We start from the raw sequence: 16560 nt of genomic DNA on the forward strand, positions 1-16560 counted from the left end.
AACAAGATACTAGTAAATTGAATCTAATAATAGATTAAAATAATTATTTACCATGATCAAGTGGGATTTATTCCTGGGCTGCAGGGCTGTTTCAATATCCACAAATCAACAGATGAAAGAAAGAACCACATGATCCTATCAATAGATGCAGAAAAAGCTTTTGACAAAATACATCATCCTTTCTTGATAAAAACCTTCAAGAGAGTAGGGATAGAAGGAACATACATACTTCAACATCATAAAGTCTACGTACAAAAGACCCACACACCCACAGCTTATACCATCCTAAATGGGAAAATTTCAGAGCTTTCCTCCTAAGGTCAGGAACACAACAGGGATGTCGACTCTCACCACTGTTGTTCAAAATAGTACTGGAAGTTCTAACCTCATCAGTCAGACAACAGAAATAAATAAAAGGCATCCAGATCAGCAAGTAAGAAGTCAGACTTTCACTCTTTGCAGATGACATGATACTCTACATGAAAACCCAAAAGACTCCACTGAAAAATTGCTAGAACTGATACGTGAATTCAGCAAAGTCACAGGGTTTAAAATCAACATACAAAAGTCTGTTGCGAATGTATACACCAATAATGAAGCAGCAGAAAAAAATCAAGGAATCGATCCCATTTATAAGTACACCAGAACCCGTAAGATACCTAAAAATAAATCTAACCAAACAGGTGAAAAATTTATACACTGAAAACTATAGAATGCTTATGAAAAAAACTGAAGAAGACAAAAGGAAATGGAAAAGCATTCCACGCTCATGGATTGGAAGGACAAATATTGTTAAAATGTCGATACTGTCCAAAGCAATTTACACATTCAGTTCAATCCCTATCAAAATAACAGCATTCTTCACAGAGCTAGAGCAAACAATCCTAAAATTTGTATGGAACCAGAAAAGACCCCCCAAATGGCCAAACAGTTTTGAAAAAGAAAACCAAAGCTGGAGGCATCACAATTTGGGACTTCAAGCTGTACAAAGCTGTAATCACCAAGACAATATGGTACTGACACAAAAACAGACACATAGATAAATGGAACAAAACAGAAAACCCAGAAATGGACCCACTAATGTATGGCCACCTAATCTTTGACAAAGTAGGAAAGTGCACCCGATGGAAAAAAGTCTCTTCAGCAAATGTTGGGAAAACTGGACCACTTTTTACACCATACACAAAAATAAAATCAAAATGGATAAAAGACCCAAATGTAAGATAGGAAACCATCAGAATGCTATAGGAGAACACAGGCAGTAACCTCTTTGACCTCTGCTGCAGTAGCTTCTTACTAGACATGTCTCCAGATGCGAGGGAAACAAAAGCAAAAATGAACTATTGGGACCCCATTGAGATACAGTGCTCCTGCACAGCAAAGGAAACAATAAACAACAGTAAAAGGCAACTGACAGAATGGGAGAAGATATTTACAAATGACATATCTGATAAAGGGGCCTTCCAAAGAAGGCAGCCGGTTGGCTAATAGACACGTGAAAAGATGCTCAACATTTCTCCTCATCAGGGAAATACAAATGAAAACCACAATGAGGTACCACCTCACACCTGTCAGAACGGCTAAAATTAACCCAGGAAACAACAGATGTTGGCAAGAATGTGGAGAAAGGGGAACCCTTTTGCTCTGCTGGTGGGTATGCAAACTGGTGCAGCCACTCTGGAAAACAGTATGGAGGTCCCTCAAAAAATTACAAATACCCTACAACCCAGCAATTGCAGTACTAGCAATTTATCCAAAGGATACAAAAATGCTGATTTGAAGCAATTTTTATAGCTGCACTATCAACAGTAACCAAATTATGTAAAGAGCCCAAATGTCCATCAACTGATGACAGATAAAGATGCACACATGTATATGTCTGTATAGACACACACAGACACACACACACACAGGAATATTACTTGGCAACGAAGAAGAATGAAATCTTGCCATTTGCAACAACATGGATGGAACTACAGTGTATTATGCTAAGTGAAATAAGTGAAAAATATGATTTCACTCATGAAATTTAAGAAACAAAACAGATGACCATAGGGGAAAAGAATGAAAAATAAAATAAGATAAAAGCAGAGAGGGAGGCAACCCATGAAAGACTCTTAAATACAGAGAACAAACAGGGTTGCTGGAGGGGTGTTGAGTGGGGGGATGGGCTAAATGGGTTTTGGGCATTAAGGATGACACTAGTTGGGATGAACACTGGGAGTTGTATGTAAGTGATGAATCACTGGGTTCTACTCCTGAAACCAATAATACACTATATGTTAACTAACTTGGATTTAAAAAAAAACTTTTTTTTGTCCAAGATCATTTAAATAGTTAACAATGGCCCCAGGATTTGAACTTAGGCAGTCTGGTTCTAGAATATGTGCTTTTAACTGCTACACACTGTCTCTTGTTTGAAGAATGTATTTTATATTCACTCTGTAAAAGTCTTGTACATAATTTATTCTAGGTACCTTATTTTTTTATTATTGTAAATAATATTTTTTGAGGTAAGTTTCCCAGTGATTGCTAATATAAGAATGAAAACGTTTGTACAGTGTTTCTTATATCTAGTAATCTTGTTGAACTATAACAGTTCTAATTGTTTTCTATGTAAGCAGTTCTGTGTTTGGAAGGGTTTTTTGTTGCTGTTGTTCCTTTTGCATATATATATATATATATATATATATATATATATACATTTTTTAAATGTTTATTTTTGAAAGAGAGAGAGAGAGCATAGAGCATGAGTGGGAGAGGGACAGAGAGACAGAGGGAGACACAGAATCTGAAGCGGGCTCCAGGCTCTGAGTTGTTAGCACAGAGTCTGACTTGGGGCTTGAACTCAAGTGCTGTGAGATCATAATGTGAGCCGACACTTAACTGACTGAGCCACCCAGGCACTCCTGAATCCATACATTTCTGTCAAGTAGTTCCAGTTCTGTGCTATATAGAAGCAATGATGGGAGGGGGGAATGCATCTTCCTCTCAGTTAACATTTCTCCATTTAAGTATGACTTTCTAAGTTTCTGATTACAAATTTCTTCTCAGGTTAAGGAAATTGCCTGTTGTGTGAGTCAAGAAACAAATGGTACACTTTGTTTATTTACCAGGGTGTGGTTAGAGTTTAAGGCCACTTGCAAGAGATAATGCTATACTATCCCTGGGCCTAAAAGGGCAAAGAAAGGGAGTGGTTTACTAGAACCCAGGGAAGTTAACTTTACCAGAAGTCTTGTACTGAGAAGGAGGGAATTAGAGAAGTAAATAACCTGACCTCAACTCTTTTCCTGCCCTCCACTGTCTTGCTCCATTAAGCGACAAGGGACCCCCATTGATACAGTTGAGTCAAATTAGCTTCTTGGAAAAAGAGGAAGATACATAGCATCTTTTCTATCTTTATTTCAAGAAACAATTTAAAATATGAATGGGTATTGAATATTTTTCACCTACCTTTTCTGTATTTATTGAAATGATTTTATGAGTTTCCTCCTTTAATCTGTTCAATCTGAACTATTATTTTCGTCACATATTTTCTTTGTCTGGTTTTGATATCAGGTTTTTTTTAGCTTCATGATATGAGTTGAAGAGCATTTATTTTTCTGTTTTGTGGAAGAATTTGTATCAGATAAGGATTTTGTTCCTTAAAGTCTGATAGAACTTAACTAAATTCATCAGAGTAGCCAAATGTCTGTCTCTGTCTTTTCTTTTTCCCTTTCCTTTTTTCCTATCCTTTTTTCATTTCATTCTCTTTCCTGGGAAAAGATAGATTTGTAACCACTGATTCAGTTTCTTAAATATCTTGAATTTTTGTCAATGTGATAGTAAAATATAGTTGGATTATATTTTTATAATCTACTTATGACTCCTTTTTTATTCCTGATGTTGTTTATTTATTGCTTCTATCTTTTTCTATATCAGCATTGCCCCCAGCATTTTTGGAGTACAGTGGTAGGGGAAGGGAGAAGATGCCAAAGTTTTTACTGTTCAGTAGTTAGACTTTCATTTACTCTCCCTGTTTTAGGATAGTAACTCTGACCTCCTCTGTGTCCACCTTTATGCCTAGACCCTAAATTCAGAGATCATTTGGTTGAAGTCTTTGGAGTGGACCTTTATGAAGCCCAAACATCACTGCTTAGCTTACTGCTTTTGATTTCCTCTTTACTTATATAGACCCCTATGAATTTCCTTTCTTTCCTTGGGAGCTCAGCTATGCATTTAAGAAAATATTTGTTATATTTTATCCTACATCTCTCTAGTAGAAAAGTTTTTTAGGTTATCTAGTCCGGTGTGTTGAAGTAAATACCAGGCCTAGTACTTTAAAAAAATATTTAAAGTAAAAAGGGAAAGTTTATCACTCTACTCTTCCAGTTCTTTTATCTTTTTCATGAATAAAAATATCATCAACTTCTTTACTAAGTACATAGAGATATACCTAGTTCCTCCATCTTGTTGTTATGTCATCATGAACACTCTGCCCTCTGTTCCTTAGGCCAGGAACAGAGAGATAAGGTACACCCTTCTCTTAATTACCTTGGCCTAGAAGTGACTAATACCACTTCTGCTCACATTTCAGTAGATCACATGGATATCTGGTGAGTTTATGCCACACTTGAGTTCATTCTGTAGAATTGGCTTGTAGGTGTAACTACTTGACATGAATATGGCTTGACAAATAGAATTGTAATACTAAGATTTCATAAACATTTTACACCCATAAACTTTAATGGTTTTGGATAATTAGGTAGACCATATTGTGAGAGTTTGTTGGATAAAATGTCTTATAAGTTGTGTTTTAAACAAAAATATTTTCTTTCCCTCATCTTTTAGGAAACAAACAAAGAATCTAGTTCCAGGATACAGGAACATTTTAGTATTTTCTAGAATTATTATTGGTTATAAATCAAGGAATTAAATGCACAATAATTGGACTTAATTAAGTTAAAGGATAATTTTTTTAAAGGTAAAATCATAACTCCCTTGTAGACATGAAATAAATAGTTGTTAAAGATTTTGTTGAACTCATTATTTAATGAGGGAACCAAGCAGATATTGAAACTGGTTCAGAAGAGAAGCCAAAGAAGAATAAATTTATAAGGAATAAGGGAAGTGAAAATAAGTATGTATGTGTGGATACTGAATTCCCCCCTCCCATGGTGGGTAGAGGATGGAGGGAAGTCAGCTGAACCTTCTCTGGCCAGAATTTATTTATGTTTCTGTGGACAGGAATTGTTTTGTATTTGCGTAAAGCTTTATCTACATTTTACTTAGTTGTAAAATAGTTCAAGGACAGTGAAAAGCTAGAATTAGATGAAGAAGAATGTGCTGTAAACAATATGCAGTTTTTCATTGGAGATACATGGTAATCTTTTTTTTGCTTCCAAATGTATTTCCAGCTGAAACTCATACCAGATAAATTATGATTCAACAGTATTGTTTTTTTTTGAGAAATATGTAGGGCAATTATAAAGCATTATAAAAAACCAACATGCAAATGTTTTATTTATCTATATTTCAGGTTTATGCTGCTGATTGTACTGATGGTGTTCTTTTAGAGCTACGAAAATATTTGCCAAAATATTATGGCATCTGGTCACCTCCAACTGCACCAAATGGTAACCTTTTCTTAAGAATACATCCTTTAGTATTAATTCATGAGAGTAGCTTTTTAAAAGTCTGTATATAAAATCAAGCCTAGTATTATACAAACAATATATGTGTGTTTTTCTTTCTAGTATTTTTTCTACTTCATTAAGGAAAACTTAATACTTTTGCTTTTCATAACCAGTTTCTTAAATGGTATGTAACATTAATGACCAATTTGTTGTAATTGAATAAAAAAATCTACATACTTAGTACTATATTAATTTATAGATGTTCTTTTTTCCTAATTTATTGGACAGTTTCCCATTTTGAGTAGGAAAAAAAAATATTTTCTTTGTATGACTTTGTCTCTGTATCTCCTATCCCCATCTCTAGATTCTAAATTGCAGTCTTTTAAAAACTACTGCTAAGTTTCATGGTTAGAGGACAAAATGATCTATGTAAAGTCACAGCATTTCTTTCTTAGTGAATGCTTGAAGCAGTGTTTGCCTTTTCAAGGCCTTTGACAGAACAAATTTTATTTAAACAAGTAACATGACTGCCTAAAAATTGAAGAAGGTTCATGAATGGGGGAAGAGTTTTAAACTTGACTGGGTTTCCTTCTACTAACTTACTAGGTATGCCATGTTTCATTTTTAGGGGAATCATGGTATCTTCCTGTGAGTATCCTCAGTTAGGTAATAGTAAATCTATGATTCCCTGGGAATTCTGTATTTCAGTTATATGAAAAAAGAGTGAGCCTAGCTTTTCTTTTTCCTTTCTCCCTTCTTTCTTTTTTCTTTTGTTCCTTACTCCTTCCCTTCCTTTCTTTTTTTCTTTCTTTCTTGTCTTTAGTCCAATATACATATATTTCATATATATATAATACATATGTTATACATACATATATCCCTGATTCAGATCAGCACCTTAAATTGTTTCACAAATCTTTATGACCACCTTTACTTTATAGAGATTTCCATTGTAATGTAAGATATCTGGATTCCATTAAACTTTGCTACTAATTGCTATTTAATTTTGAGCAAACCATGACTCTTCAGTAAAGTGACATTGAAAGATTAACAAAGGTTGCTGAGGATGGGACTAGATTCAACATCTAGAAAGTAAATACTCAGTTTAAAAAGATTATTAAGAAGGAGTAGAATACTGAGCAAATGGCATCATTATTTTGAAAAGTAGGTATACAGAAAGAATTTGGGTGAGAGAAATATTTTAATTAAAAATGACATTTTATAGTTTGTGATTACTAGCATATGATTTAAAAATCAAGGACTTGCTCACAATCAACAGCCTTTTCATCTTCAGTACTAAATGGCCATCTATGCATCTATAGAAAGAGCAGTAACTTTGAAGTCAAACACTTGGTTTCTACCTTGATTATGTCCAAATTTTGAGAACTAAGAAACTGCTAAATATGTGAATTAAAGAACAACTAAATAGAAATTTGGCTAACTCATTAACCTTTCTGATCTCTACTTTTTCTACTATAAATTGAAAATAATACCACAGAGAGTTGAGAAGATGCATGTTATGTTATGTGAGAATGCTTTGAAAACTCTGTATTCTTATTTGAATATAAATGGAAATTTGGTGCTACTGAGATGAGAAGATGAAGTAGGGAAAATGAAAGAAGAGAGGAGAAAATGCAAATAAAAGGAGTAAAAGAACAGGAATAAAAAGTATATATGTACAGAGTGGCTCAGTACTAGCAACAACTGCCTCAGGGAATTTCCTATTCCTTTTTAATTTTTTACCTCTGGAAGAAGTTAGATGAGAACTGCTGCACCATGCAGGTGCTTAGCTTTGATTTTAATAGAGAGTTTATGGAATCATTTTTCCATTTTTATCCTTTTGATTATAAATGAAATCAATATAAAATGGGAAACTTTTGTACATGTTTAGCCAACAGGGTCATGAAAACAAATTCTCTTAAATTTTAGTAGAATACTGGGGCGCCTGGGTAGCTCAGTTGGTTAAGTGTCTGACTCTTGATTTTGGCTTACGTCATGGTCTTACAGTTCATGGGATCGAGCCCTATGTTGGGCTCTGCATTGCTGGTGTGAAGCCTGCTTGGGATTCTCTCTCTCCCTCTCTCTGTCCCTCCCCAACTCATTGTGGGTGCTCTCTCTCAAACATTAAAAAATATTTTAAAAATTTTAGTAGAATACTGCGGTTAGCATTACTTTATTTTACATATGAAATAACTGGCCTTTTATTCCCCCTTTGGGCATCTTTTTTTTTAGGTGCTCAGAGTAGAGATTTATAAAACTTGATACAGTTCTTACAATCCAAAGTAGTAAAACGTAGAGAGTACTGCCAGTTTGCTCAGCAAATTGTTGTAACTTTGAGAGAAGCCTAAGAATGTGCTGATTGATAAGGTTTTTTTCTTTTGATTTTTTATGATAGCTTTATCAAGGCATAATTTATGTACCATAAAACTCACCCATTTAAACTATACAATTCAGTAGTTTTTAGTATATTCATGGAGTTTTACAGTCATCACCATTAGTTAATTTTAGAGCATGACTAATGGGATTTTTTTGAAAGGTAAAACATTTTTTGCTGATACTATCTTTAAAGATTTTGAGCTAGTTATATATATTAAATTACATTTGTATCTGTGTATAAACATATGCCTAGTACATGTACTGTCAAAAGCCTTTTATTGATAGTTCTTTAGGGAAATAGAGAAGTGTATCTTCAAGTAGGTTTGAACAAATTGAGAGTTTTCAATTGTAATCTCAATCAGCCTTATTGATTATTAGGTTTCTGGATCTAGCTACTAGTCAAATTTTAGGAAGCGTGGACTGAAATAAGTTGGCATACATGTCTGTTCTCTCCTTTACACTTAAATCAAATTTGGAGGCTCAAAATCTCTGCTTATAATTCTACTTTCAGCTTATTTTGCTCTTGGAAATGACTGATGATTGAAGTGGAAGGCAGAAGTAAGGCCTTCTCTGATTTTCCATATGGCTTCATAGTTGGCCAGGGGTTCCTTATGTGGCCTTTTCCCCTTTTTGAGAGGTTCAGAAATGAAGATGGTAATCAATACCTAGTAGATTTTCTAGATATGGCAGGGAAGAATTTGATGAAACTTGGAATCTGTATTCTCATAATTTATACAATCAATAATATTCAGTAAGGGGATCTAAATAAGTTTTTCTTCAGCTCCCTAAATGCGTTCTGCCTTGTCTTTCCTTTAAAGGAACTAATTATCTCATCTTTACTATTTAGTTAATACAGGTCTTTCAATTTTTCCACAATATTTCATATGTCTATTTTTTTCTCTTTTGACACTGGGAATTTTCTGCCTCTTTCTTAGAGGGTTGGAAATATATTCCAGCAGTAGAAAACTTGCTATAGGAATTTTTTATGCTTAAAGTATTAAAAGCAATGTAAGTATTATATTTGAAATATAAACCTTGTTGCTAAAATTTTTACACAACTACGGAAAGAGGGATGGATTTGTGTACTTTCTCTCAAGGTAGCTGGAGATGGGAGGAGAGAATCAGAAGGGGCCTGTTCTGTGCTTTTTTCCCCCATCTTCTCACCCCATCCTCTGTTTTTGTTTTTTTTTGTTTTTTTTTTTTAATGTTTATTTATTTTTGACAGAGAGAAAGAGCTTGAGCAGGGGAGGGGCAGAGAGAGAGGGAGACACAGAATTCGAAGCAGGCTCCAGGCTCTGAGCTGTCAGCACAGAGCCCGATGCGGGGCTCGAACACAGACCGTGAGATCATGACCTGAGCTGAAGTTGGACGCTCAACCAACCTAGCCACCCAGGCGCGCCCCGGTTGTGGTTATTTTTTAAAGCACAGAAGCTTGGGTGGGTTCCAGTCTTGAACAGGATAGTCTCACTGTGCCATTACCTTTCACTATCAACAATCCATGTCTGTGTCCAGACCTTTTGTTTTCTCTTATTGAACAAGTCTGTTTGTGAGAGGCTTTCTTTAAAATGTGTCATACTCCTTGTGTGCCAGTGCTGGTCTCTTACGCTATAGCTTTTTATCATATTTGGGCTTGACTTAACCTACTTCTACACAGTCCTAACCTTTCCCCAGTCTTCCTTTGACTAAGGGATAAAATTTATGCCTTTATTTTTTATCCTTTCAGTGAAAAGATTTATGGCCCTTAAATCTGAGGGGCTTAGCACTTTCTCAAGCCCTGTCAGGGTTGTTCTCCTTTTTGGTTCAATGCAGACTTCTTTGTTGTAATTTAATAACTATGCTAGTCTTGGTGGGTCAAGGTAAAAGAAAAAAGGGTGAAGTCTTTTTTGTCTGGTGGCCTTTTATTTAATTAATCGAAAATACATACTTTTCTAACTTTGTCACTTTGGTGAAAAGCAGAGGTGTGCCTGGGTGGCATTGTCAGTTAAGCATCTGGCTCAGGTCATGATCTCAGGGTTTGTGGGATCGGATCAGCATCAGACGCTGCACTGACAGCATGGAGTCTGCTTAGGATTCTCTCTCTTTCCCTGCCCCGCTTTGTGCTCTCGCTCACTTGCTCTCTCAAAATAAATAAATATACATTTTTTAAAAAGCAGATACATTCTGTTTTTGAGAAAAAGTTTTTAGGAGAAATGCTTCTCATGTTCATAAGTGAAAATTATGATCTCATTCAGAACTTTGGGAAGATTCTTTCAAATAGGGGAAGAATTTCTTTCCTCCATTCCTTTAGTGTAGCTAGATCCCTACTTTCAGGCTAAAGCTATAATTAGTTCAGCTATAGTATGTAATAACTGGGACTTCTATAATCTTTTACTTGAATCTCCATTTATAATGGTTTTCTATGGGAAGATGTATGCAGGATGCCAAAGTGGTTTACAGATGAACTTTTGATGAATGCCTATATTCTAAAAAGCAAGATATTTATTTTCCTTTTTAGAGTATTAAGACTAAAATGTGTATTTGGCAGTGACCATATTTTAAATTGACTTACTTTTCTTAAGCTATAGTTCTGTTGTATACTCTATGCGAAGGATTTATTCCTATTACTAATTAAACATTTTTTTAATGTTTATTTTTGAGAAAGCATGAGTTGGGGGAGGGACAGAGAGAGAGGGAGACACAGAATCTGAAGCAGGCTCCAGGCTCAGAGCTATCAGCAAAGAGCCTGACATGGGGCTAGAACTCATGAACTGTAAGATCATGACCTGAGCTGAAGTCAGACGCTCAACTGACTGAGCCACCCAAGTGCCCCTCCTATTACTAATTTTCAATGAAGAATTTTAAAAAATTATTAAAATACTGAGAGATCTAGTGAGGCATAGATGACATAAACTGTATTCTCAAAGGGGAATACATTTCTGGAATAGCTTTTAAAATAAGTTATTTTTAATGTCCTTATATCTATTTCATGCCTTTGCTTATGAATATTGTTTAATAACCTCCTGAAGAGTTTCTGAGTGATATTTACACTTGTTATAAATTTGTTGGTCAGTTTTTTTTTTTTTCCCAGATGGAGTAATAATAATTGTTGACTCTGGATTTGTTTTAACTTTTTTCTCAGTTTTAAGATTTCCTCATTTTGTTTTCCCCTGGTAGTTATTTGAGTAGTAATATGTTTGCCTATTACTAATTAAGGTTTTTCTTTAATAACAGATTTATACCTAAAACTGGAAGATGTGACCCATAAATTTAATAAGCCCTGTATAATGGATGTAAAGATAGGGCAAAAGAGTTATGATCCTTTTGCCTCATCTGAGAAGATTAAGCAACAGGTCAGCAAGTACCCATTAATGGAGGAGATTGGGTTCTTGGTGCTTGGCATGAGGGTAAGAGTGATTATTTGTAACATTTCTTTTTACATGTTCTTCCCTTGAAAATTATAGATGTTATTATAATAGCTATATATTAGAAGATAATATATTTTGGATTTGGGTTGTCCATATTTCCCCCAATGAGGGTAGAGATTTTTATCTCTTGCTCACTAATATATGGTCAGTGTCTGGAATGATTCCGACACACAGTATGTAATTAATAAATGAATAAATGGCTGAACTGCAAGACTCTCGCTCAGGTAATTTTGTTTTTAGGAAGCTTAAGTTTAGGTGCAAAGTAAATAGCATGATAAGTAAACGTGATATTATTATGATTTTGCTGTGAGAAAAGTGCTAAGTTTATATGTTCAGTTATTTTTCTATATTTTTTTAAATAGAAAAGGAAAATTAAAAATTAGGTTATTGCTTCAGCTGTGATTTAAAACGGTTAAATTTGCTCATGATTCTGTGGGTTGGCAGTTTGAATTGGGCTCAGGTGGTCAATTTGCTGATCTCACACAGGGACACATATGGCTATGCTCCTCTGATGGGTCAGCTAGAGCTAGACAGTCTAAAACAACCTCACTCTCATGTCTGGGAAATGGTACTGTTGGCTGGATCCTTCTCCCTGTGATCTCTCATGTTCCAGAAAGCTAACTGGAGCTTCTTCATGTATCACAGTCCAAGAATGCAAGAGTGAGAGCTAAAAGGACTCTTGAAAGCTACATTAGAAAGTCATTTACTGTCATGTCTATGGAATTTTATAGGTCAAAGTATATCACAGGGCCAGCCTGTATTGATAGGGAAAAGAAACAGACTCCACTTCTGATTGTAGGAATAGAGAAGTCGCAATACAAATGGTAGTGCACACAAGAATGGGAAGGATTGTTGAGGCTATCTTTGTAAATAATATGCCACAGTTAAAAAGTGATGTGGAGTAAAATCCTCTAAGCAAATGGTATGCCTTCTAAACGTGTGGAGGTAAAATTTGTATATATGATAAATGATTGCTTACCTTTATAAGCATAATGGGTAGTTTTGAAATTCATCATGTAAGATGATATATAGGTCTTCCTTTTGACTTTTAAACAGGTAAGTTAATATCATCATGTAAGATGATATATAGGTTTTCCTTTTGACTTTTAAACAGGAAAGTTAATAGGAAGCATTATAGATGAATTGTTAATGCGATGGCGATAACAGCACAGTTGAATTTGGTATTCTGATTGTAAATAAAACCAAAGAAATTAGAATAGAAAACTATAATTAAATATGGGTATATGGTAAAGAAAAAAAGGGTAATGGAATAATATTAAAACAAATAAGGAATAAACATCCCATGGGAATCTAACTGGGCAACTTTTTAACCTTCACTGTTGTCAAATCCCTTTCTCTCCTACTTTCCATTCTCACTTTTAGCAGATGACTTTGCCTTCAAAAAAAATAAATAAAAGCCATCAGACAGGATTTCCTTTAATTTTCTGCTGACAGATATAAATACCTAACCTGCAAGTACTTTCATTCCCTCTTTATTCCTGTCACGTTGAAGAATTTTCCATCCTTCTGTCTAAGCATAACTCTTCCTATGTTCTCTGGATCTCAGTCCTCTCCACCTCTTTAGGAACCAAATACTGTTGATTTTCACTTGTTTTTCTTATATGTTCAACTTCTATTTGTCTTTCTCTCTCTATTGACTCTTTAACTTTTGTTTTAAATATCAAATTACTCAAATTTTTCAGGAACAAAACCTCAAAACCCATAATTACTGTGCTCTGCTCTCCAGCAGAGAGACTTACTCCCCTTTACAACTGAACTAGTTATTTCCATTTAGTATTCTTAAACTCATTCCAATCTGGCTTCTGTTCCATCCTGCCTCCAGATTTGCACGTCCCTAAGATCCCTGAAGACATCTCCATTGTTACTAGATCCAAATGGCATTTTTTTTCTTAAATATGAAATTTATTGTCAAATTGGTTTCCATACAACACCCAGTGCTCATCCCAACAGGTGCCCTCCTCAATACCCATCACCTACCCACCCTTCCCTCCCACCCCCATCAACCCTCAGTTTGTTCTCAGTTTGTAAGAGTCTCATATGTTTTGGCTCCCTCCCTCTACTCACTTTACTTCGCTTTGAAAAGCAGCTTTCAGTGCTAAGTCCTTCTTGAAATTGTCCTCTTAGTGTTCATGGCACTACATAGTCTCCTGGCTTTTTCCTAAGACCACTTTGTAGTCTTCTTGTCCAGCTCATTTCTTTTTATTTATTCTTTAAATATTGAGGTATTTTGTTCAGTTCCATTTTACTGCCTCCTTTTTTCTTTCTGTTTCTTCCTAAGCAGTGTCTTTGTTCTTACTGATTCATTTTTCACTTACACTGATAACACCCAAATATATATCTTCTGCCTCTGGTTTTTCTTTGCTCTCCTAATCTGTATAGCTAGATACTGGGATAATGTAAAGACATCTAGAATGAATACATAAAAAACGGACACACATCCCTCTTACAAACTACAACCACATAAATAGTAACGTCTCTGTTATTCCCTATCCCAATAAAGGCATCACCATACAAAGTTTTACAAAGGAGAAAGCTTGTAGTACTGTCACATCTTAGAACCATCCATCATTCCTATTGATCTTAGTTCCCTAACACCTCTTGAGTCCAGTTATCTCTTTTCAGACTCTAGTCTCTTAACTGATATCTCAAGTTCAATTTTGCTCTCTTCCAGTCTGTTCATCAAACATTTCAAAAGGTCTAATTATCATATTTCCCTATTTAAAAACTCTTTAGTGGGTTTCCATTACCTTTAGGGTACGTATACAGGATAAATAAGGCATTGCATGATTTGGCATTCTTGGGATATGTGGCTTCCCCAGACAAATAGAGGTTCTTCTTTTTGTATCTCTCTCTCTCTCTTTTTTTTTAATTTAATTTAATTTTTTTTTTAAAAGTTACATCCAAATTAGTTAGCATATAGTGCAACAGTGATTTCAGGAGTAGATTCCTTAATGTCTCTTACCCATTTAGCCCATCCCCCCTCCCACATCCCCTCCGGTAACCCTCAGTTTGTTCTCCATATTTATGAGTCTCTTTTGTTTTCTCCCCCTCCCTGTTTTTATATTATTTTTGTTTCCCTTCTCTTATGTTCATCTGTTTTGTCTCTTAAAGTCCTCATATGAGTGAAGTCATATGATTTTTGTCTTTCTCTGACCAATTTCACTTAGCATAATACCCTCCAGTTCCATCCACATAGTTGCAAATGGCAAGATTTCATTCTTTTTGATTGCCGAGTAATACTCCATTGTACATATATACCACATCTTCTTTATCCATTCATCCATTGATGGACATTTGGGCTCTTTCCATACTTTGGCTATTGTTGATAGTGCTGCTATAAACATGGGGGTGCATGTGTCCCTTCAAAACAGCACACCTGTATCCTGTGGATAAATGCCTAGTAGTGCAATTGCTAGGTCGTAGGGTAGTTCTACTTTTAGTTTTTTGAGGAACCTCTATACTGTTTTCCAGAGTGGCTGCACCAGCTTGCATTCCCATCTCTCTTTTTTTTTTTAATGTTTTATTTTGAGAGACAGAGACAGAGACAGAGAGACAGACAGAGTGAGAGCAGGGGAGGGTCAGAGAGAGAGGGAGACACAGAATCTGAAGTAGGCTCCAGGCCCTGAGCTGTCAGTAACAGAGCCTGACATGGGGCTCTAACTCATTGAACCATGTGGTCATGACCTGAGCTGAAGTCAGACACTTAACCGACTGAGCTACCCAGGCTCCCTGTGTTTGTATCTTTTTAATAAAAACTTTATTGAGATATAATTTATACATCACTCAATTCACTCACTTAAAATATATGGTTCATTGGTTTTAGTATATTTATAGAGTTGGGCAACCATCACCACGTTCAACTTTAGAATATTTTCATCACCCCGGAAAGAAATGCCATACCTATTAATAGTCACCCCTCATTTTCTTCCAGTCTTTCAGTGCCCCCTAGCGTTAGGCAACTCTGATCTACTTTCTGTCCTATAGATTTGCCTCTTCTGGACATTTCATATAAATGAAACTGTGTGATACACTGGATGGTCTACGGTGACTGGATTCTTTCCACTTAATGTTTTCAAAGTGCATCCATATATCAGTATTGTATTCCTTTTTTTTGCTAAGTAATGTTTCATTGTATATATATGCCACATTTTCTTTATCCATTTATTGATAGGCATTGAGTTTCCATTTTTTGGCTATTATCAATAATGCTATTATGAACATGAATGTACAGGTTTTTACATGTGCATATGTTCTTATTTTGTGTAGATTTCTAAGTTTGAAATTGGCAGGTCCTGTGGTTAAGTCTGTTTAACTTTTTAAGAAACTGCCAAAGTCTTTTTCCAGTTACTGCACCATTTTACATTCCTACCAGTGTTGTATTAGTATTCCAGTTTCTCCATATCCTTGCCCAACCCTTGTTAATTGTCTTTTTTTTTTTAAACCACTGCCATCCTAATGGGTGTGAAGCAGTATGTCATTATGTTTTTTTTTAAATTTTTTTTAATGTTTTTTATTTATTTTTGAGACAGAGACAGAGTGTGGGGAGTGGGGGGGAAGGAGAGAGAGAGAGACACACAGAATCCGAAGCAGGCTCCAGGCTCTGAGCTGACAGTACAGAGACTGACACGGGGCTCGAACTCACGAACCGTGCAATCATGACCTGAGCCAAAGTCGATGCTTAACCAACCTAGCCACCCAGGTGCTCCAGTGGTTTTGATTTACAGTTCCCTAATGGCTAATGATATTAAGTATCTTTTCTTTTCATGCACTTATTGACTGTATATCTTCTTTGGAGAAGTGTCTATTCTGATCCTTTGCCCATTGGGTCATATTTCTTTTCTTTTTTTTTTTTTTAACGTTTACTTGTTATTGAGAGACAGAGAAAGACAGAACGTGAGCAGGGGAGGGGCAGAGGGAGAGGGAGACACAGAATCTGAAGCAGATTCCAGGCTCTGAGCTGTCAGCACAGAGCCCGATGCAGGGCTCGAATTCACAAACCGCGAGATCATGACCTGAGCCAAAGTTGGGACGCTTAACTGACTGAGCCCCCCCAGGCACCCCCATATTTCTTTTTACTAATGTTTTATACAAATCCCTGATATATGATTTGCAGATATTTTATTTCTTTTTACTAATGAGTTTTA

At 35.6% G+C, this 16560-nt stretch overlaps 1 protein-coding gene across 2 annotated transcripts in view; it reads left to right on the top strand.

Annotated features, from left to right (window-relative positions):
• IPMK (inositol polyphosphate multikinase) overlaps window positions 1–16560 on the top strand; it is a 68665-nt gene that overhangs the window by 22200 nt on the left and 29905 nt on the right. For both annotated transcript variants that reach the window (XM_030334153.1, XM_030334154.1), the window contains exons 3-4: window positions 5519–5615; window positions 11202–11374. In XM_030334153.1, coding sequence (XP_030190013.1) covers window positions 5519–5615; window positions 11202–11374 — 270 coding nt within the window. The remainder of the gene's footprint in view (window positions 1–5518; window positions 5616–11201; window positions 11375–16560) is intronic.

Source organism: Lynx canadensis, chromosome D2, assembly GCF_007474595.2.
Source record: "Lynx canadensis isolate LIC74 chromosome D2, mLynCan4.pri.v2, whole genome shotgun sequence".
Classification (NCBI taxonomy): domain Eukaryota; kingdom Metazoa; phylum Chordata; class Mammalia; order Carnivora; family Felidae; genus Lynx; species Lynx canadensis.